This window comes from Calonectris borealis, chromosome 18, assembly GCF_964195595.1.
Source record: "Calonectris borealis chromosome 18, bCalBor7.hap1.2, whole genome shotgun sequence".
Classification (NCBI taxonomy): Eukaryota; Metazoa; Chordata; class Aves; order Procellariiformes; family Procellariidae; genus Calonectris; species Calonectris borealis.
The window spans coordinates 1,390,311-1,411,118 of record NC_134329.1 but is presented as its reverse complement, the minus strand read 5'-3'; the positions used below and the strand labels follow the sequence as shown (position 1 = coordinate 1,411,118).

At 50.2% G+C, this 20,808-nt stretch overlaps 1 protein-coding gene across 5 annotated transcripts in view; it reads left to right on the top strand.

Moving 5' to 3' along the window:
* Positions 1 to 20,808, top strand: part of OSBP2 (oxysterol binding protein 2) — a 127,634-nt gene that overhangs the window by 27,379 nt on the left and 79,447 nt on the right. For 4 of the 5 annotated variants that reach the window (XM_075167152.1, XM_075167151.1, XM_075167150.1 and 1 more), the window contains one exon: positions 5,550 to 5,758. The exons of the other annotated variant lie outside the window; for it this stretch is intronic. In XM_075167152.1, the coding sequence (XP_075023253.1) occupies positions 5,550 to 5,758 (209 nt within the window). The remainder of the gene's footprint in view (positions 1 to 5,549; positions 5,759 to 20,808) is intronic. 5 annotated transcript variants of the gene reach the window in all.

The window sequence follows — 20,808 nt, the reverse complement described above, 5'->3', positions numbered from 1 at the left end:
TGTACTTGTGGGTAGGGTGCCTGAGTGATGATGCCAGTCTGAAATTTCTATTGCTGTGTCCTACATGCTGTCGAAAAAGCAAATATGGCTGTATTCAGAGATTCTGAATATCTTTGACAAAATCTGTGCAGGAATTGGGACCCATGCATCCAGAGCAAGTCTGACAGCTGAAATAGGGACCTGCTGGCATTGTGAGAAAGTATATTTGTGCTTTTAGAGTAAGAAATCTCCTTTCTCATGATCCTGATGTATCTATGAGTAGCACCGTTCTTGCCACAAGAGTGGCTTTGGGAATAAGCCGTGACATCTGTCTCCACAGCTCATGGCCTTTTTTGTCTGGAGCCACGTGCACGGGCTGTGCAGGGCACGGTAGCCTGCGCCTCGGTTAACAGCTCAAGGCTTCTGTGGAGTTTGCTCCGGTGCTTTGAGGATCTCGCTGCTGTGTTCTGGGGGGAAGGGGTTATATTCACCCGGGATGTTAGCTTTCCCCTTGCTGGATGGGCGCTTTAGTTCAACTCTCCCTGCTTTTTAACACCTGCAGGTATTTTTTTTTTTTCCCCCTCACGTTGCATAGCCCCTCTCACCACGTATGTCGGCAAGGGCTACATGCAAGGCAGTCATCTTCCATCTCTCCCGTGAACAGCTATAATTTTGTATCTCTGAAGGTGAATCCCATTGATTAGCAATGTGAGGGAGCAGCAGAAAAATCCCAGATATTCAGCAGCATCCACCTCTGTGTGGTCTATGTCCACATTTAACCTCCCTTCAGCTTTTTTGCAGCCTGCCCACGTGCTCTCCCATATGCGCAGCGCTCAGATTATTGCAGAAAGTGGAGAATTAGAAAATCTGCCTGGATCACATTATGCAATAGTTGAGCTGCTAGTGGTGAATAAGCAGATCCATCTGACCACGAGTGCTTCTGAAGGGCACCTCTTACTTTTTTCCTGCATGCGGCAGGGGAGGTTGCTTGCTTGTTGGCTGAGGGCTGGGTCAGGCGCTTGCCTCCTGTGTGGGTGCTGATTGATAGGAATTGATTTCCCATGCAGATTGGCATGGGAAGGTAGCTTAAAGAACAGCAACCTGTACCAAAACAGTTTTCTTGGGTGGGAGAGCAAGGCTGTTTAATATGACTTCAATCAATTTAGTGAAGTCACCTTGGAGACCTTTGTTTTGTGTAGAAGAGAAAATCGTTTTAGCAGTTCTCTCAAGGTGGGAAGTAATCCCTCCTGGGAACACGTCAGTACGTGCTGCATCACGAGGAGGATGACTTTGGAAATGAAAATCAGTGCTTGATTTCATTTGGAGCCAAATTCTCCCTGCTGCAAACAAGCATAACCACACTGTACGCTGGGTTTGAACTTCACCTGTGGTGCTGTGAGACATGGACCATAAGTCCTCAGGAGGTACCAAGAGGCTTTTGTTTCTGCATGGCTTCTGTGTCTGCACGTTGAGCCTGGATGTGACCCTAGGTTAAATCTGTTCTGCAAAACAGTGTCAGGGCTGAGCAGGTGAGAGAAGTCCTCGGAATACCGTAGCTGGGTTGTGGGGATTCGGGGATTTCAGTTCGTGTTCAGCCAGAATGGCTTCCTTCTGCATAACACGCAACCCCGGCAATAAGGTTGATAGTGAGTATATCTCTGGATTGCTGCCCTTTCTCCCCTAGTAGGGACCATATCTCCATCCCATAAAGAACTCCATCTTTCTGAAAACAACTCCAGGCTATGCCTGTAAAACCTCCTTCAGGAGACCTGGAGACTTCTGCCTGGTGATGCAGAAGTACTTGCGGAATAAGAGCCAAGGTCTTGCTCTCCCACTACATCAGCATGTGGAGCAGGGCCAGAAGGTTTAGGAAGCCCATCGCGAGCCCGTGGTGGCTTTTACAGATGCTGCATGTGGACCACGTTGGTAATCAGAGATTCGCCGTACCCCTGCCCGTGTGATGTGATGGGGCTGTCACCGTGCTCAAGACCGTGGAGAAGGAAGCAACGTGCAAACTGCCTTGAACCTTTCAGGAATAAGGGGAGATGCACCTGGCACGTGGGAATGGTCTTGTACTTGCCGGGCTGGTGTTGTGTGTCTTCATGTAAGCTTCCAGTGCTCAGCAGCTGATGACTTGTTCAGCTCCTGGCTTTAAAGATGTGACTTGATTTTAAAATTTTGGAAAAGCTGTGGCCAGTGATCACTTTTGGACTTCAGTGCACACTTATGGATGTGTCATTAGTGACCTGAGAGTTGAGAAGAGCTGTGCAGCAGGGTGATGGGTGGCTGCTGTTGAGATGGAGGGAGGCTGTTACCAGTGAAAAAAAGGAGTGACTGGGAATGCCCTGATAAAATGTGAAGCTGAATGAAGATGGGAAGGTTTCTGTGTATAGAGGTGGATCAGGGTCAGAGGAAGAGACTTGGCATTGCCATGTGAAGATCAGCAAAGACATCTGCCCAGCTGGGACAACTTAAATCCATGGACGGATGATAGGATGAACTATCACCTTCTGGGTCTGGGGGTGCCATATTTTTAGCAGCAAATAGCTGGGTTAAGACACCTAGGGTAAAGAAGCAAGGAAGAAGTGGAGAAAAATAGTGGAAGGGTGGTGGGGAGAGAGAGAGACATGGGACTTGAAGCAGAGCTACGTAACTGGTGATTCAGGGCTGTGAGCAAGGGTGGCTTTCTGCTTCTGGAGCCTGAAGCAGTCTCATGCATCTGGGGTGAGGTGAGAGTGTTAGGTGCTTTATCATGCAACAATAGCCTTGAAGCCTTCAAAACCAGTTGGAAATAAGTGGTTTTTCCCCCCCTCCTTGTGTACTGTTTGGAAAATACTTCACGTAACAAGGTTGAACTTCTTTAAGAAGCACTCGGGTGCGTGAGGAGCACCAGTTCTTCGCTAGATCTTGTGCTCCGAGATACTTCACTGCCCTGAGCGAATGGTTTCAGGAGGGTCGTCCTCAGGCATGGCGCTCACGCCAGCTGCCTGGGGCCGATGCAAACTGCTCTGTAAAATGCCGAGGCTGATGAGGTGTGATGAGGCAAGAGCCTGTCCTGCCACTGAACCTCGTGGTTCCCTCGGTACCCCCAGGGTGTTTCAAACAGGCATCCATCCACAAGAACTGAGGAATGATGGACTTGTGGGGACATTCCTGGGTAAGAACTGTGCTGCGGGGCTTGAGGGGGAAGGAAAGGAACTGGTAATTCCTACAAATGACTGTGATTCCTCCTGCCACTGCAACTTAATGAGCAACTGTGCAGTAATGTATTTTGCTGAAATACTAGCAAAATCCTTCCAATGATTGTCTGACATCTACCCAATTCCAGCATGTCTTAACGTCAGGAAAAGGGTCGGAGAGAGGACTCTGGAAGTGACTCAGACAAGAGGCATTTAAAAGTACATGAGGCTCATATATCCTATGATAGCATCGTCCTGCTCCCATCTCTTTCCCCCAGGATGGTCACCTGGACTTAGGGGGATTTAGGGTCTTTAAAACTCTTCTAGGACCTTTGACTACTTATATGGGTGAAAATGGTGAACATGCTGGGCAAGATTAAACTGTGCCATGGGAGGTGATAGCTGGCAGCAGAAGGGAGGAAAACACGGAGGATTTGAGTTTTCTAAGTGTTAATGTCTGTTCTACGTCAGCTCTTTAACGAGGTTGGTAGTACGGACAAGCTGGGAAGGCTCCTACCTTGCTGCGCAGTGTAAATGCAAGGTGGTAAGTGGTCCGTGGGTGCTGGGGGGGAACATGGAACGGTTGTGGACCCAGGAGTGGCTTAATGCCAAGTGTGTGTATTGTAGTCCCGCTTTCTGGGGAGGGATAGGCAGTGTGGTAAGGGGGAGAGGGTGCTGGGCAGTGGGAAGGGTGTCAAGGTGGGTGAGGAATGAGGATTGAGAGGTGGGTATGTGGCAGAGCTGAACGGGATGGGAAAGGGGATGGACAAAATAAAAGATGGAGTAAAGTAAAAGATGGAAAAATACAATGAAGATCAAGGAGAATACTCTGGATTAATCTGGTCCAAAGGTCCTGGCTTCCAGGTGCTGTCCAGCCCCTCCTGGCTGGAGGGACACGGGGGTTACAGCCTCTGTACCCCCCAGCTGGAGACCATGCAGCCCCCAGGATGGGAGCGGGGTGGAGGAGGCCGTGGCTGCGGTGCTTGCCCCTGTGTTGGCGGGGTTTGTACGTCGTTGGTGACGCTGTTGGCTGTGCCTGCGCTGGCTGGTCTGAGCGTGTCTGCAGGGCTGGTGGGAAACCTTGAGGACTCTCTGGCTCAATGCTTGTAGAGCTATTTTAGGCGTCTGCAATGCAGCAGTGGGTGTAGAGGCACTTTTGGAACTACTTAGGCATTTATCTTTGTGCCCAAGTGCCTTTAAAAACCTAGTCTTCGTGACTTTTTTTTTTTTAAAAAGTGACTTTAGTTGCTCCTGAAAACACTATGTTAAGTCATGTTTTAAGAAGTGGCTGTCGGTTTCTATGTGGCTCTTCCACAGCTTGCATGCTCTGAAAAGACAAAGCGTCTCTCTGGGTGCAAGAAGGCAGCTCTCAGCCGGCGCGATACCTGCTGCCGCCTTGGCGAGCAGGCAGCGTGGGACCGGCTGCTCGCCTGGGGCCGCGAGAGCCGGCGAGGGGAAAGAGGAAAACTCATAAATAAAAAAATCCAGTGATCATTTCAGATTTGATAAAGCTGAAAGCTCATGGAGAGCTAAGAATGTCTGAAGACGTGGAAATACTTTGAGGATAGAGAGAGCAGCAGCTATTGTGGATGCTGGAGGGGTCATCGCTTTGCAGCAACCTGCTGTGCCTTGTCCCTGGCTGGGACCAGGGAACTGTGGTGTGGGGCAGGGGCGTGCTCTGCTCTCGTACAGACTGGGGGCTTTGGCCCCTGGACATGAAGTCCTGGATGCAGCTGTCAGCAGTGGGATGGTCGTGGGTTAAGGCTGCTGCAGGGTGGGTTCTCCCTGGTATGCCCAGCTGGGGCGGAAGGAGGGCTGGTTCTTTGGGAAGTTAGCCACAGAGGAGCCTTCTGTACTAAGCACTTTTGCCAGTCATAAAGGTTTTTTAACAGCTGAATAGGAATTGTGCTGCTTTCATTTGCCTTACAAATGGAGATCTTTGCATGCAAGATCTTAGCACACCTAGACAAAAGACAATGATTGAAGGGAGAGGATATAAAGAGCCACAAAATACTAGATGCTGGAGGTGGGATAGCAGGGAGAAGGGAGAAAAGCAGCAATGCAGATGAGACAAGAAAGGCCACTGGTGTGCAGTTGGTAATTTTATTTTTAGGGCAACCAGAAGCAATCGGCAGAGCAGGATGTGAAACCAGCAGCCTAAATGATAGGGATGATGTTCGTACAAGGGAACAAGCTCTATCTAAATGCTGCAGCCCGTCCTTGTTTTTCTGTTCGAGGACCTTGTCTGGCTTTGGTGGCTTTGATATGCTTACTGCCTGCTCGGGATCTTTCCATGGGTCTCTGCTGTGCGGGAGGGTGCATCGGTGGTGGTTTGGGGACAGGCTGGGTGCGGGGGGACTGATGCTTCCTTTTCCCTCTGTTCCCATGCAGGACGCAGGCAGAAATGGCCCACACGTGTCGCGGGACCATCAACCTGTCCACGGCTCATATCGATACAGAGGACTCTTGTAACATCGTACTTTCCAACGGGGGAAGGACGTACCACTTAAAGGCGAACTCAGAAGTGGAGAGGCAGCGCTGGGTCACGGCCCTGGAGCTGGCCAAAGCGAAAGCCATCCGCATGAGGAACAACCAGTCAGGTAGAGTGTGTCTTAGTCTGCGAACGTGCAACTGGATCCTTTTTAAAATCTCCTTGTAAACCAGCTCTTCTGTGCTTGCTAAATTGTGCAGAAACCCTGGCAGATACTATTTCGTACGCAATTAAAATTAGCTGATGGTTTCACAGAGACAAAGGGTTTTAAACAATACTGTGTGCACCAAACGTCATCTCATCTGGTTGTGCAGCATTGAGCAGGTCTTTAAAGCCCCTGGTAATGACTGGAAATTGTAGAGAGCCAGTAAAAATGAACTAATGATGCTTCTTCTGGAAGGCAGGACGTATGTGCCTTTCTTGTGGAGACGTTGGGTTGGTCCTTGTGGTCGGGGAATGCTGTGAGAGGCCCTAAGCGCAGTGGTGAGTGGCACTTCAGGGATCACCAATTCACCACGCAGTGCCAGAGCTGTGTCTTTCTATTCACCCATAGCTTAGGATAATTCAGTAGATGAAGGATGTATACATTTAGTTGAGCTGTCTCTCTCCATGCATATTTCCCCTTCTCCCCCCTACACACTGCGCTGTGGTGCTGTATTTATTAGTGTATGTTTGGGCCAGCTGCATTATGTAAAGCTGTCAGAGCCCCGTGCCAGAGCCCCGCTACGCGGCTTCTCCCTAGAGTGTCATTTTTACAGCTTTGTTGTGTAATGGATCGGTTAAAGTGCTTAACAAACAGAATATTTTAGAAATATTTCAATGTTCATAACTCTTCTGGGATTAACATTTGGTTTTCTTCCACAAACAAGCACAACTTCAAGTTGCCAAAAACAAAACCCATGAATGTATTAAAAAGCTGGCTATCTCCTTTGTCCTAAAATAGAACCACTTTCAGATCTTATCTTGAATCTGGAAATCAGGCCTTATACAAGAGAAAAGATGTAGCGAACACCTGATTTCATAATGCTCTGCTTAAAATGAAAACGTAGCTTCAGAAAATGCCCCAAATATATTTTAGAAAGGGTGTGTGTGAAGGTGTGACCAGGGAGGGCTCTTTGGTTCAGTGCTTATGTAGCATCCAGCTGTCCTGGTCCAGGTTTGGGCTTTGGGACACCTGCAGTCGGCTGCAGCAGTGAATACGCATCTGCGTGTAAAGTGTTCATGAAACTCAGCTTTCACGTCACCGCTGAGGAAGGTTGTGCTTGGGTCAGCGCATCAAGAAAAACCTCTGCTTCCCCAGGGGAAGCGCTGCTGCGTGCACACCAAAACCACAATGCGCCGTGGCGTGACTGCGGGGTGCAGCTCTCTCTGTCTGAGAGGCGGTCGAGGCTGTGTGGATGGAGACGGCTTTCTAATGCTGGTGGCTTATGAAAACACGCGGTCAACATAAAATTAGCGTAACCACATTTTTGGAAGGCAGCTTGTTAATGTTTTCGTCTGCATACCAGTGGGACGGTCGTTTGGGATGCTGGCTGCCAGGGGCATTGAGCAGGCAAAGCCTGTGCTTAATGTAACGTTTTGTAGAGAGCAGCAGAATGCCAGAGCACCAACGGTTTGACTTGCAGGAGAATAAGCCCCCAGTCCTGGACTAATGTGATCTGACTTTTGTATAATTAGCTGTCCCACAAGGTCAGACAGAAGTTGATTAGTGCATGAGCCACTTACCCGTTTCCCATAATTGTTTTAAGTACGCTGTGTTCCGGGCCGCTACCATCTATTTAATTGCATAAAGTATTGTGAACCCTCTGTCCCTTATTGCAGCTCTGGAGTGTATGTAAATGCTAACGGAGAATAGAGCTGGCTGAGGAGAAGATGGAAGTTTCTAGGCACGTGTGTTTTGCGTGGCAGAGCATGACATTGTGCCAGGTCACGGCTGTAGCGAGCTGGGTGCGATGGCTGTCGGTCCTGTGAGCATCACTTATCCTGGCGCGGGAAGCGAGTCCTTTAGCTGAGCAGGCGTTTGAAGAAGGATCTCGTGTGCGGGAGAGGTTGGTGCACGCCTTTACCTTCGCCTTTCCGAACATCGGGCCGTGGGCGATGTGAGGGCAGGCGTGGAGCGGAGCAGGCAGCCAGCTGCTGAGCTCCCGCCCAGCCCGGGGCTGCAGGAGGATGTCAGCGATGCTGCCTCCGGAGTCGTACGCAGTTATTTTGGTGTGTGTCTTTACATAAAAATAGCAAATGCAGAGACTTCCTGCCTTAGGGCTCTGGACGTGCTGACTTCCTAACTCCCGTGAGCTCAGGCCGTACTTTCAGGGTAAGGGCAGTGCGGCAGCGGTGCTGATTTTGGGTGCAGATGCTCGTTCCTGCGCTGCCTCATGGTTGCGCTGACTCAGCTGTTTGCGGGGCAATGCTGTCATCCAGGCCTGGGAGCTGATGGGAGATAACCAAAACAAACTCTTGTTTTTCCAGGCTTTTCTGATCTTGACCAAGGGGATAAGACACTCTGTAAATGGGCACTGAATCTTTGTGCTGTGGAGTTAGAGCTGAGGACCTTTAATGTTCACTTGGCTGACGGTGTTTTGTCCCAATTAGAGATCTTTTAATTAAGGTAAAGAACAAATGTGTGTTAGGTTTGACTGTTTTGCTTGAATTGAAATAAAATTCCTAGTGTTGTGTCCCTATGAGTGCCGGGCGTTGCGCAGAGCCTTGGGGTGGGTGTTTACAAGTGGAGGGACGAGGCTGTGGATTTGCTGAAGAAGTCCTTAGGTCCTTCAGGTCTGCTCATGTGGGGAGTCTTCTGAGTTGATTCCTCTTATCCTGAGCGATCCCCAAAACCCCTGTGTTTCCCAGGGCTGCTCTGCAGAGCCCAGGTTGATGCCTTGGGGCTCTCTTGGCTGGTGGGCGCGAAGGGTAGTGAGCAGCCACATGGATTTGTGCCCACAAGGAGGGAGCATCGATGGCTCTGGGAGGCCAGAAGGCTGGGAGAGTATTGCAGGGGGCAGGTGAGGAGGACAGAGAAGCAGGTCTGTGTAACGTTGCCTGCCCTTCTGGGGAAGAACGCGAGGAGAGTCCTTACGGCGGTCTCCGTTCACGGGCGCTGCCTGCTGTCCTGCCTGCTGCAGGGGGATGCGGCAAGAGCCCGACCTTGGCATTCCCCGCTGGTGCTCAGGAACGTGGGGGCTCTGGTGGAGGTGGCACGTCTGGGGAGGAGATGGCTGGGTTCAAGTCAGGTGGTTCTGAGGTGTCTCCAGCTTATGAGCGCCGGGGCAGTCTCACCATGCGGAGCAGCTTTTTGGCTCCGTACAGTTTTCAGCAGGCGAGGAGCACCCAGGAGAGGGAGGAGGGTGTCTTTGCTTCCTGGTGCTCCAAGGTCCTCTGGAGTCCTTCTCTCCTTGCATCCAAAAAGGGGCAATGTGCTAGTGTGGAATTAATGGAAGGGAGGGGAAAAAAAAAGCTTGACCTCTTTCTGGAAGAGTTTTAAAGATGAGCCACACTTGAGTCGCTGCTGAAGATAAAACATGCTCGAGTGTGAGCTGGGGTCCTCCATTCATTTGTTTCTGCAGAAATCAGTGGTCCCTCACTGCTTTCCTAGCGTTTGAGATTTGATGGGATGTAGGACTGGCAAATCAGGTTAACTCTGCAAATATCTTGACTACTGGGAGACTATTTTGGGGTGGATGAAAAGAGTCTTTTCCCCCAGTAGTTCTCTTGAAATAAACAGGTACAAAAATGTTTTTAACTTGACTACTGGCTAGCTTGAGCTGTGCACTGAAAGATGCCATTTTCACAGGGCTCATTTTCATTTCTATTTTTAAGAAACAGCAAAACCTATACCCAGACCAAGTGTGAGATGGGAGACTTTGCTGTTCCCTCTTGTAACTGAAGGAGCTCTGGTTTCCCCACTACCCAGTGCGTAGCCGGGGACTATTTTGGTAATGAGCTGTGAGCTGGGACATAAGTAAGTACTGATAGATGTCACCTGAGAAAGCTCGCTGTCCTCATCCTGCTTCACTGGTGAGAAACCTGCCTAGTGATACCGGGTGGATTAGCGGCAGAAAGTGAGAGTAGAGCTGAGTTGCTGTCTTAGCTCTCTCCTCAATTACCATGTGGCACTTAATTCCTCCAGAAGAAATGTATAGTGTAACATTAGGACAAAAGGGTCCCAGACCCGGCTGGACGACTTGCCTCTAGCCTCTGCTCAGCCAAATCTGGCATTCCTATTTCTAGTTGGGTTTATAAAGTGTTGGTGAAGTCATAGTAAATTTGATTTGCCCACACGGTATCCAGCTCCGTCACCCCATGGAAAGAGCAGGCATGTGCTCGGTGTAGCCCCGTGCTGTTTATCTGTCCTGAAAATCAGATTTCTGTAATCACCCTCCGTTTGCATTACTGTAAGCTCTTGAATAATTCCAGTCTCCTCTGCTCACCATATTGTACCTGCATCCCCCCTTGTTTTTTGTCAGCTCATGCATCGGCCTCTTGACAACTTCAACTTTGTAGAGCAGCAGCGGTGGCAAAGAAATGCTTTTATCTGTTCCTTATGCTCGCTCTTCTCTCTGCAGTTGTGGCTTGGAGGATGCAAACTTAAAAGTATTTGATGACTGTGGTTAATATACCTTTTCCATGGCAGTAAAAATATCCTTTCTTTTTAGGGCAATATCGTGAGATACAGGAATTAATTATATGAATGGTGAATATATGAGAATCTGTTGCTGGTATTTTAAACACTAGGTATTGTGTTGGAAAACTCCCCAAAATGAACTTGGGCTGCTCAGTGATTGATTATAGAGGTGAGGAAGTCGGTGGCTTGTTTTGACCCCCTGCTTGGGGTTCCTGGGAGGAGAGAGGATGAAATCCATGCTGGGATTCAGGCTGTCGTCTGAACCAGTGCAGATTTAAGGCCGAGTGAAGGCGTTTTTTTGATGTTCATGGTACTAAAAAAGCAGGAGTTAACTGGACAGGTCAGTGCTGATATCTGTGCCAAGACCAACTCACCTGCCAACCTCCCTCAAAGGCATCTGGTGCCTCGCGCCGAGGTCGGGGCTCAAGAGACGTCAGTGCAGCAACAAAGCTGGGAATCGCTAAGAAAAGAGCAAAAGAGAAAATGTAGGTTTGCTCCGCGTGCAGCTGTGATGTTTGCTTCCTGGAGAGGTGCTGGCTCTGATCACACCAGCTCACAAAGTTTTCAGCAGAACTTAAAAAAAAAAAAAAAAAAAAAAACAACAAACCCAAACAAACCCAAAAAACAAACAGACGCTAGATGAACCAGACAAATAAAACCTCCTCTGCCAAGGGAAGGTGGCTGATGGAAAGGAAATTTTCCATCTGGAGGAATGACAACTGAAGGTGCTGTGTGGAAGATAGTAAATGCTGCAGGAAAAGATGGGGACAATTGCTTACAACAAGAGCAAGGAGGAAATTATCAGGTCATAGGTTTAAATGAAGCAGGAATAATTAATATTTTGTATAACACAAAATTAAACGGTGGCACTCGCTGCGGGAAGCCAGAAAATCCAGAGACTGAACAGATTTGGGTACAATTTCATCACTTGTGGATGAGAGCTGTAACTTTCTGTATACGAAAGGAACCCAGGAGGTCCTTAAGCAGCACACACTAAAAGCGAAGCAGCCATGCCCAGAAAAACTACTGCGTGTGCCCTGTCCCTTTATTCTATTTCCTAAATACTAGTTACAGTTTGTTTGCTGCCTGGGTGGTCGGGCTGATCTTTTGTGACCGTCCCGGTGAGGCTGCCGCTGGAGCGATGCTCCCCGAAGTCTCTCGGTTGTGCCTGTCGGGCTTCATGCGGCGTTTTCAGCCTCTTGGGGTTGTGTCACCGGGGGGAGGATTCACTTTGAGACCAACATCCCGGTGTGGCCATGTGTGGTGTGGGTCTGGGATTTGGGATAACGGGGGTTGACTGCTTGGGTTGTCTGGTTATTCTTACTGCCTTAATTGGTTGTTTTTCTTCTTGGCAAACAGGGAACGATTAAAATCAGCTTTACAGGGGCTTGTTTGTAGACTGTAGGGGAGTGGGAGCTTCGAGCGGTGCAAAGGGGGAAGGAGGAGGGTTGTTAGGGCTGGTGATGCCTTCTGCTCTGGCTCCTGGGATGAATTTCTGCCGCAGCAGAGCGTAAAGGGAAAACACAGCTCTGGACAGAAATAAAGCTGCCGTAGGGGCTGGTGATCCCACCGCAGTTAGGTGTGCGGTTCGGTGGGCGGCAGCCAAGATGCGGCTTTCAGGGTTGCAGCTCACACAACCAGGCTGCCAGCAAGTAGTTCTGCTTCAGCGTGCCAGATCCAGTCATAGTGCCTTTGTAGTAGTATTAAAAAGGATCCATAATTAGTTATTCCTTAGCTTTCCCTTTAATTGCTCTAGTGCTAATGTCAGTTTTGTTGCTTGATGTATTTTGGCTGGTTTTTTCCTCTTTCCAGGTAAGGGGTTTGTTTGCAAAAGACGTTTTGACTTGGGAATGTGATACTGCAAAGCATCTGCAACCTTCCCTGCCCCGCTCTGTGAATTATCCTGTTGTTGCTTCCCCTCTTTCCTCGCAGCAAGCTCCCGGCCAGGTGGCCTTGGCCTGTGCTTCTGCTCTAGTTGTGGCAGGACCGGACAATCCCTGTCGTTGTTGTCTGTGCCCTCAACGCCAGCTCATTGCTTGCTGCAATAGTCCTTGCTATTTCCAGCTCTTTTTACAAAAGCGCTCCCTTTTCCCATCCTCCTTGTGATGTTTCTTCATCCCGTCGCAACTGTTTTCCCCTCTGTTTGTAGGGCTCGTGCCTGGCGAGGCGCTGGCGGCCAGCGCTCGGTTACCTTGCTCTTCTAATTGTCTTTTTGATCTTGGAGTCTGGATTTTCCCAGATAGCCGGCTGCCGTTAACTGTGCCAGGAGCTGCTGCCATGGAAAAGATAGTTGACAGTGCTGCTGAGATGGAGCTGTTTGCTTGGATTTCCCACTCCTAATGATTCCTGTCTCCTTTCAGTGCCTTCTGCTGCTGACTTATGTTCCCTTCTGCAGTTGGCAGGGTGCTCTGCCTCTCCTCTTCCCTTCTTAAGTTGCGATCGGGACAGGTTGCTCAGTCTCAGCCACCATCAGCGAGCTGCAGTCAACACTTCAGCCTCTCCCGCTGCAGCTGTGATGCTGTGATGCACCACGGGTGCGGGGTGTGTGAACCCCCTGTAAGTCGAGGCGGTGTGGAGGAGGGACAGCCGGAGCCATGCCTGCTCTTAGATGCCGCTGAAGGGGTTTATTGCTGTGTCAAAATGGAGTTTTTCAAACTTTGGAGAGTTTCAGGCAGTCGCCCCCTTTCAAAAACAGCAAGTGGGATTTCTTTGAGGGCTTCACAGTGGTACTTGGCCTTCGGGTTTTTCCATAGATTTTTTTTTTTTATAGGCTCTGAAAAGTCCTTGTTGGTCCTTTGTGTCTTTCTAGTGGTATCCAGAAAAAGACTGTAATCCTGCTGGCTGTTTCAGCCCTTTCTTGGAGGTAGCCCTGCGCTAGCTCTGATTTGTCACTAATAGAATCGCAAGGCTTGATACTGATCTTATTTCTGAGCGTTTATCTCTGTGCAGCAAGGTTACGTTAGGCTCATTTAGGAATAATTATGCTAGTTATCAGCCTTGCCTGACCGATGGAGCCTGATGCCCAGGGTTGGATGGATGCGTTTGGAGTATATCAGAGCACAAAGCTTTCTGCTGACTGCCGTTGGAAATGGTGCCAGTGGGCTACTGGAGCCATCTCAAGTGCGTTTGGTGGACTTCTGACCTCTGTGCTCTCTGGGCTGCTGCTTTTGACTTCCTAACCTTTTGCCTTCACTGCTGAATACCTGACCTTGGGGAGGAGGCCGTGCAAGCAATCCTCACTTCTCCAGCCCCCTCCATGATCTGGCTGATGTTGCACCCATGGGCTTCGCTGGCAAACCTGCATCCTGGTGGCACGGTGCAGGGTGTGGGTATGGTCTCCTGTGGCTCCCTTCCTCATTTCACACGCCTTTGCCTTGCCACAGGTACGTTGTAAGTGTGGGGCAAGATCCATCCCTTGCTGTCGTGCAATGTGATGGGACAAGGTTCCTGGGCATCTGGTGAGGAACAGAAGGGCTCTGCGAGGCAAGGCAAGAGCTTTGGGGCTTGGATGTGCAGAAGATGGCTGTGGTCCTCCACACCTGCTGCGGCTGAATGCTTGGGGCTTTGCAGGCAATGGGACTATCGACAATTGCCCTAAACATGGGGGGTTGTGAAGCATTGTATTCTTTTTAAATACAGGTGGTTAAAGTGGTCTGAACACGTATCTGGCATGTTCTAGGAAATTCAAGCGTTGGGAAGGGGGGGGAAAAGTGATCTCCTGTTTTCGTTGCTTTTAGAGTGTGTCTGATCAGCCTGGGAATTTTTCTCAACTGGAGAATTTTGCAGACCTTGAGATAGGAGGCCCCGGGGGCCCGAGTACTTAATCAGGTTGTCTGAGTATCTGCAGCTGATGAGATCCTGATGGATGGACATTCAGTGAAATGGGCCATGAACAGTTCGAGATCTGCACAGCCTCCAACTGCTCCCTTCTTCGGGCTGCTGCCTGGCAATGCAAACATGAGGAGGATGAGAGGAGTCTTTAGGATTTTCCAGTATTTCACAAGCCAGGAATCCCGCCCCCCCCCCCTTTTTTTTTTTTTTTGCTAATCTGTTTTTAATTCTCCTGTTACTTCACTTGCGTTTTGGAATAGTTACCCAAGAAATATGCTTACCTCCTCGATTTGGTGCTGATCTTTCCCTTGTTTGCCACAGGCAAGACTATGTTATATATTATTCTATTGCAGATGTAATCTGTGATAATCATTTATAGTGAAGGAACACAGAAAATGGTACTTACGTAACACCACAAATAAAACATTACAGCAGGCAGCGCAGCAGACGATGCAGTATATAGGCCATCTCGGCTGCTGCAGCCTCGTCCTCCGGAGTGAGCAAAGGAGCTGGGCTGCTGCTGCTGCATGTGCCGTGTGGCTGCCCGCTCATCGCTGGCGTGGTGTCGACGAAGGGAGTTTGTTATACAACAGCAGCAGCTAAAGGCAAGGGGAAGACTTGCAAAATACTCCAAGATGATCTTATAATTTAAAAAACGCCACAATCTGATGTGGAGTGGTATTGGGGAAGCAGTACGCATTAGCGTTGCAAACGCGTGGTGTACAAGCGGGGTTCAGAAGTAGGATGGAAAACGATGTCCCAGCTCATGGTGCTCTCCACAGCTTCTGCAGGACACGCTCTTACCCCTGCCCAGCAGCACAGGTACATCCCCACCGCCTCCGTTGGCACGTGCTGCTGCCTGGGGGAGCAGGAGGAGGGGGGAAGCCTGGTACTTCGCCTTCCGAGCAGTCGCCCGGCTCTCTTACGCTCTTGGCAGACTTGTGGCATGAACTCATGAAGCACGTTTTAGGGCTCCTAAAATACAGCTGCAGAAGTTGGAGCTTAAGAGGGCTGCGTGTGGTGAGCTGTGCTCCGTGGCAGTGACAGAGCCCGGTCTCGGTGCAGCTGCTTTTTGGAGCTTTTTGGGCTCCTGTGTGTACTCAGTGTTACAGGTGAGGCTGCATTAATAAACCCCCTGAAAATAAATAATTGAACGTGACTGTGCAGAGGAGGAAAAGGAGCGAGGGTTTCATTAGCAGCTGCTGCAGCAGGAGCGGGGCAGCGGTGAGCAGGAGCCTCTGCTCCCATGCTGCTGCTTGGAAAGATGCTCCTGCCGGAGGAGGGGGGATGGGATGTGCAGCAGGAGGATATCAGTTGGCGACGAAGACCTGAGATGCTGGGTATGAACACAGCAAGCTTTGGGTCTGCAAGGTGTCACTGACACTGATTTATAGAATTTTTTGAGTGAAGAGTTGTTTTCATGGTGATCTTAAAGGAAAGCTTTGATTTTTTTTTTTTTTTTTTTTTTTAATTTTAAGTATAGAACAAGCATTGCTGTTAAATTATAACCCACTTTATTCCTTTTTAGGCTACAAATCTGTTAATGCTGCTGCGGCTCCTGTGCAGAATCCCCTCTGCATGCAGCTGGCGTTGGGGTGAGGGATGCTGCCTTGGTGGCTTGCAAGTATTTTCAAGTCCGCTGAAGTCTGCTGGTGCAGCTGTGCTGCGTGGAGCCGCACCAGCCATTCGGGCCCCTTCTTTCTTCTGCAAAGCTGGCAGGGTTGTGCGAGGGGAACCTGGGACGGGTGCGGTGAAGGAAAAGGCTCTTTCTTGGCTGAGCTGACGTAGGAGGAGTTTGGTGCAAGTACACAGGGAGGAGAAATCCTTCCTGGTCCCTACACAGTCCTCCATTGTGGCTGTAGGAGCTGGGAGGTTGGGCAAAATTAGGGGGCTGAGGTAGCCCATCATAGCAGTAGGGACCAACTCGGTTCTCCTCTTGGTGAGTTGAAGAGCAAATGCTTCACCAGCAGAAATGGGAGAGGGATAAATATCTATGGTGAGGATTGTGCTACTCCTTTAGTTGATAAGTATCAAAGAAAAACGGTGACAGAATGCTTTCTATTTTGCCATGTTTGTATTTACTACAAATTTGTTCTTGTTTTTAAAAGTACTGTGTATTATGGTGGTGTTTTATTTTTCTCCTGTGCCCATCTTCTGTGTTTCTTTAAAATCTGTGTTTCTTTAAAATGAGTTTTTTCCTCATTTCATTATTTATTGACCTCTCACCCTGCCCTCTGGACAAATGGCAGTATTTGCTGTGTGTGAGTGCATGGCTTCAGTAAGTGTTATTTCCATCAGTTCATGTTTTTCAGCTGTTTGTAAATAAATGTTTCCTTTGTCTAGTGCTTGATGGCTTTTTTTGTTGCTTCCATTTGATTTCATCACTTCCACACATTTTTTTTGACAAAACATTTTATCCAGGTTGCTTGTCAAGACTGCAAAGCAAAAATTGGTAAAACCTGGGAAGTAAAACCTTAACTCATGTTTAATTGTTTCAGTTGGAAAACGACAAGTGGCACTTGGTTACTTTGCCAGGGTTTGAAACTGCCTTTGCAGGGTCCCATCCTTCGCTTGCAGTGGATAAAGCTTTGCTTTATCTGTGTGTCCAGTCCCTTTCCCTGTGTCGTTTCAAGCGTGTGAAGGAAACGAGGAGCCATTACCTCTGCGTTAATCCCTGTAAAGAGCTGGGCAGAGAGCAGAGCACGCCCCGGGAGCCGGTGCTGGCTGCTCTCGTAAGTGCTGAAACCCAGACAGAGCAGCGTGCGGCTGCCCGTGGCTCGGGTCGGATCCTGTGCCCCATTGTGGGGGGAATTAATCGCCTGATCCCTCCGGCTTTGGTCCGTACGATGTTGGCCGGTGTTAAACAGTAACTGCGGAAGAACGGAGGCAGTAGCTTCAGTTTGCATTAATGTTGGGTTTTTTTAATCCTTTTGAATGAGGACTTGTCCGTGGCTGGTTTGCAAACCTCGATGCACCAGGGCCCTCGGAGTGGCTCGGTATTGGTAGTGGGAAGCAGGGGGCTGCTTTGCTCCTTGTGCTGTGGTAGAGACTGTTGGACTGCTGCCTGCCTCCGTTAGCAGATGCGTTTGCAAGAGAAAGAAATGAGTTAAGCCTGCTTCCCTTTTGCTGGGAGATGACGGTGTGACCCCTGGAGCAAGCCCATGGCTTTTCCACCTGGAGAAGCAAATCCCCCACCTTCGGTCGTGGCTTTCTGCAGCATGGGGCTTCGCTGGGAGGCTGCCAGCTCCGATGCCCTGAGCGAAGCAGACACGAGGGCTTGTGGGCAGCAGGGCTCGCCCCCTGCCCAGATCCCCCCTCCCGAGATCTTGTCGCAGGGCTGGGGACGCAGCCGAAGGTTCTGCTCCCTGCGGAGGTAAGAGCCTTCCCGTACAGCCCTGTCCTTCCCCTTGCTGCTGCCTCCTCTCCCTTCCTCAAAGGGTGCAGGAATGAGCTGTCGTTGTCCCTCTTCTGTCCCCAACCCAGGTTTGGTATCTTTTTGCTCATACCAGGGTATGAGGCTGCTCTGGATAGACAGGAGAAGGCATTTGCTTGTGTAAATTCTTGATTTCCGCTCCTGATGTGTAAACTCATGGTAAATTCTTGCCTCATCATTTGTGTCCTTTGTCTCTCCAGGGTGGTGTGACCATGTGTCCTGAGAACACGATGACAACCTGGGCTCCTTTGCCTTCATAACTTGCATGCTTGCGAGCTGTTTTGAAATAGTCCTGAGTTTGTTTTAATAAAATGTGTCCTCGGTGGCCGATTTCCATCGTCTGCAAGCGAAGCTGCTCTCAGTACGAAGCGAGCCAGCCCCTGGCAGCTGTGACCAAGGGGCGGGTGGCACCATGCTGTGTGCAGCCATCGTCCGGGGGAGTGAATTTGGGCTCCATCGGTGGCTGTTCACACTGAGGCTGGGATCCCCGCTCTGACGGACTGCAGAGGGGCTGGTGTTGCAAGTATTTGGGTTTCCAGGTTGAGCCTGGTGCTGCTGGTCTGGTGCACGGTGCCGCCTGGGTTGCAGTGGAGGTGGGATGGCCTCGGGCTGCTGCAGCAGAAACCGGCTGCCATTCCTGTCGGGAAGAGGGAAGCTTTGACCTGGCCACGCTCGAGCCCTCTGCCTGGTTTGTGGTGTGGGTCACTGCTTCGCTACGGAGCTGGCGTGTGGGTGGCTTTCTGGTTACTTTTAGGGGAATCGTCCTTAAGCAAAAGCAAAGACAAGATGTAAGGTCCCGAGCAGACTCTGGTGATGGGCTGGGATGCAGCAGTGGCCGATATACATCCCATTCCTCAGCGACTTGGCCCAGCACTTGGAAACACTGGGGAGCGAGCAAAAAGCCCCCAGGATTTCTTCTGGTCTGCAGTGTCCCTCTTGGCCAAACCCTGGCTGCCACCAGCCCTCCACCTTTCCAGCGGTGGGGCCGGGTCCATGCAGGCAGGATGCTTTCTGCCTTAAAAGACGCTTTCAGGAGACATGGAGCTTCGATTGCTGCTTGGGAGTAGCCTGGCTGGATGTAGGTACATCCCAGCCTTGCACTGGCCGGGAGCACCTTTGCTGACCCAAGACTTTGGCTGAGCAGCAGGACGTGCCGCCAGGCATGGCTGCGGCAAGCAGTGCCGTTTCCTCTGCTAGGGCTTCTTCAGGTCCCTTTAGCCATGGTTTGGGTGCAGTGAAAACACGGTCTGGGAGCAGCTGGTGCTCTGTCCCGCTCAAGACTTAGCTTAAGTGTGCAATCTGGTTTATTCCTTTAGCCAGTCTCACTTTCCAGTTAGTGACTGCAAACTGCTGCGGCTCCGTTACAGGTTCAGCCAGCTGTTCAGCTCCTAACTTTCCTCTTTCATTCAACAAGCAGGCAACCATGTCACTCAATCACGGAAATACCTGGATGTGCGTGAGCAGCTCTACATCCCTGCAGGTTGTATCGGAGAAGCTCACGTCTTTGCTGGCTTCGGTAAGCCATCCTTGTGCTCATCCTGCCGTTTGGCTTGTCTTTTGGAGAGCGGGTGTGGTCAAACAGCCGGTGAGTCCCGGCTTGTCACCGAGGGCGAGTTTCTCCTTGGCTCTTGCCAGGCATGCAGCTTATGTACTGCGATCTTAAAAATCCCCGTTCCTGCGTGGGTTGCAGAAGTGGGAAGGATGATCTGTGTCATTACTTCTCTGCTGCGCCTGCTAATATTAGCTTGATTTGTCATTTTGGTAGTTGTTATAACTGGAGTTGGGATGAAAGTCAACGCAAATGGTCCCTTCTTACTGACCACCAGTGGCGGATTGCTAATTTTAATGCTGTGCCCAGGTTGGATTTTAATTTGCTGTTGTACCTCTAGGTCTGCATGGTTGATGTTTGTGACCTACAGCAGCTCGTTCATGATCCTGGAGCCGTGTAAGGTTGGGACCAGCAGTTCACCGCGTGCAGCTCATCCTGAACACGAGGATGCTGCAAACAAGCTGCGCTCTTGTTTAGGGTTGACGCAGACGGGGAGGGAGCCTGCGTCTCTAATGAGAAACAAAACAAATGGCCAGTAATTCACGCTGAAGGCAGCGGGGAGCCCGTCAACATGCTGCTGGGCTGCGTGGGGGACCCCCGAGCCCTGGCCGTTCGTGGCACTTGTCCAATAAAGAGCAAGCCGACCCTCGAGTGAGGACATCTGGTCAGGTCCTCACTTCTGACCCTTGTTGCCACTCGATAAGGCCTCTGCTGGGATTTCCCAGAGCTACCTCTGGCATTCAGTGGCTGGGTCACACTGGGGAATAGTGGCAGAGGAGGCAGAACTGCTCTTGGGGGGGGAAACACGCAGCTGGTGTGGCTTTGCCTCCTGCCCTCGCTGCCGGGTGATGCTGCCTTGTGCCGCGGCTACCGCTTGCGTCAAGTGCCCTGGGCAGCCCGGGGCTGGGCTCAGCGGCAGAGCAGGGCTCCGCCAGCACATCTGGAGATGCTGGAATCTCACACCTTGAGACACGGAGGTTTTTCTGCTCTGCACAGTCGCATCACTGGGGGCTTCCTGGCGCGGTTTCCTGGGGATGCCGATATGCGGAGCTGTGGGTGTCGGAGAGCCTCTGCGGCGAAGGAGGGCAAAGCCCTGCGAACGGGTCCTCGCACACCCCGTCTCTCGCTGGCTCTCGCACCTTGAACTCTCGCTAAGTGCTAAAAACGGATACTTCTTGCTTAAATTTTTAAGCCAAGCAGGTTTCTCCTGTAAGTAGTTTTTAATACAGTTTTTAATAATGTAACAGTGATTTTCATATGGTTGGGAGCACCAGGGGGAGGCGTTTCCAGCTCACGTAATCAGTTCAGTGTATTTTTAGGCATTTAAAATTCCCAAGTGCTTTTTTTTTTAACTGGCACGGAAAAAGGCTGTTGGAGGAAAATCAGTTTTGAACTCTGAAAATAATAACAGTTCTTACTAATTAGAAATGAGTCATTAGATGAAAGCTGATCCCTTCAAAAAGCGTGAAGGCATCTCTTTGGTGGCTGGGCTGGGGCAGCGGTGTGGGTGGCAGTGGTGTTTTACACTAAGGAGTGAACGGTTGGAGGGAAACCCTTCTGGTGTGTGGTTTGTGTCTAATGAAGCAAATCAGTTTCTGCTCCCCATCCACAGAATGGAGAATTGGATTTGAGCTTGAGGTGGGGTACGAATGGCCTGTGCCACCCTTGCAGGGCATGGTGAGTCCCTCTGGGGTTCTTCCTCCGGCATACAAAATTAATTTGTAT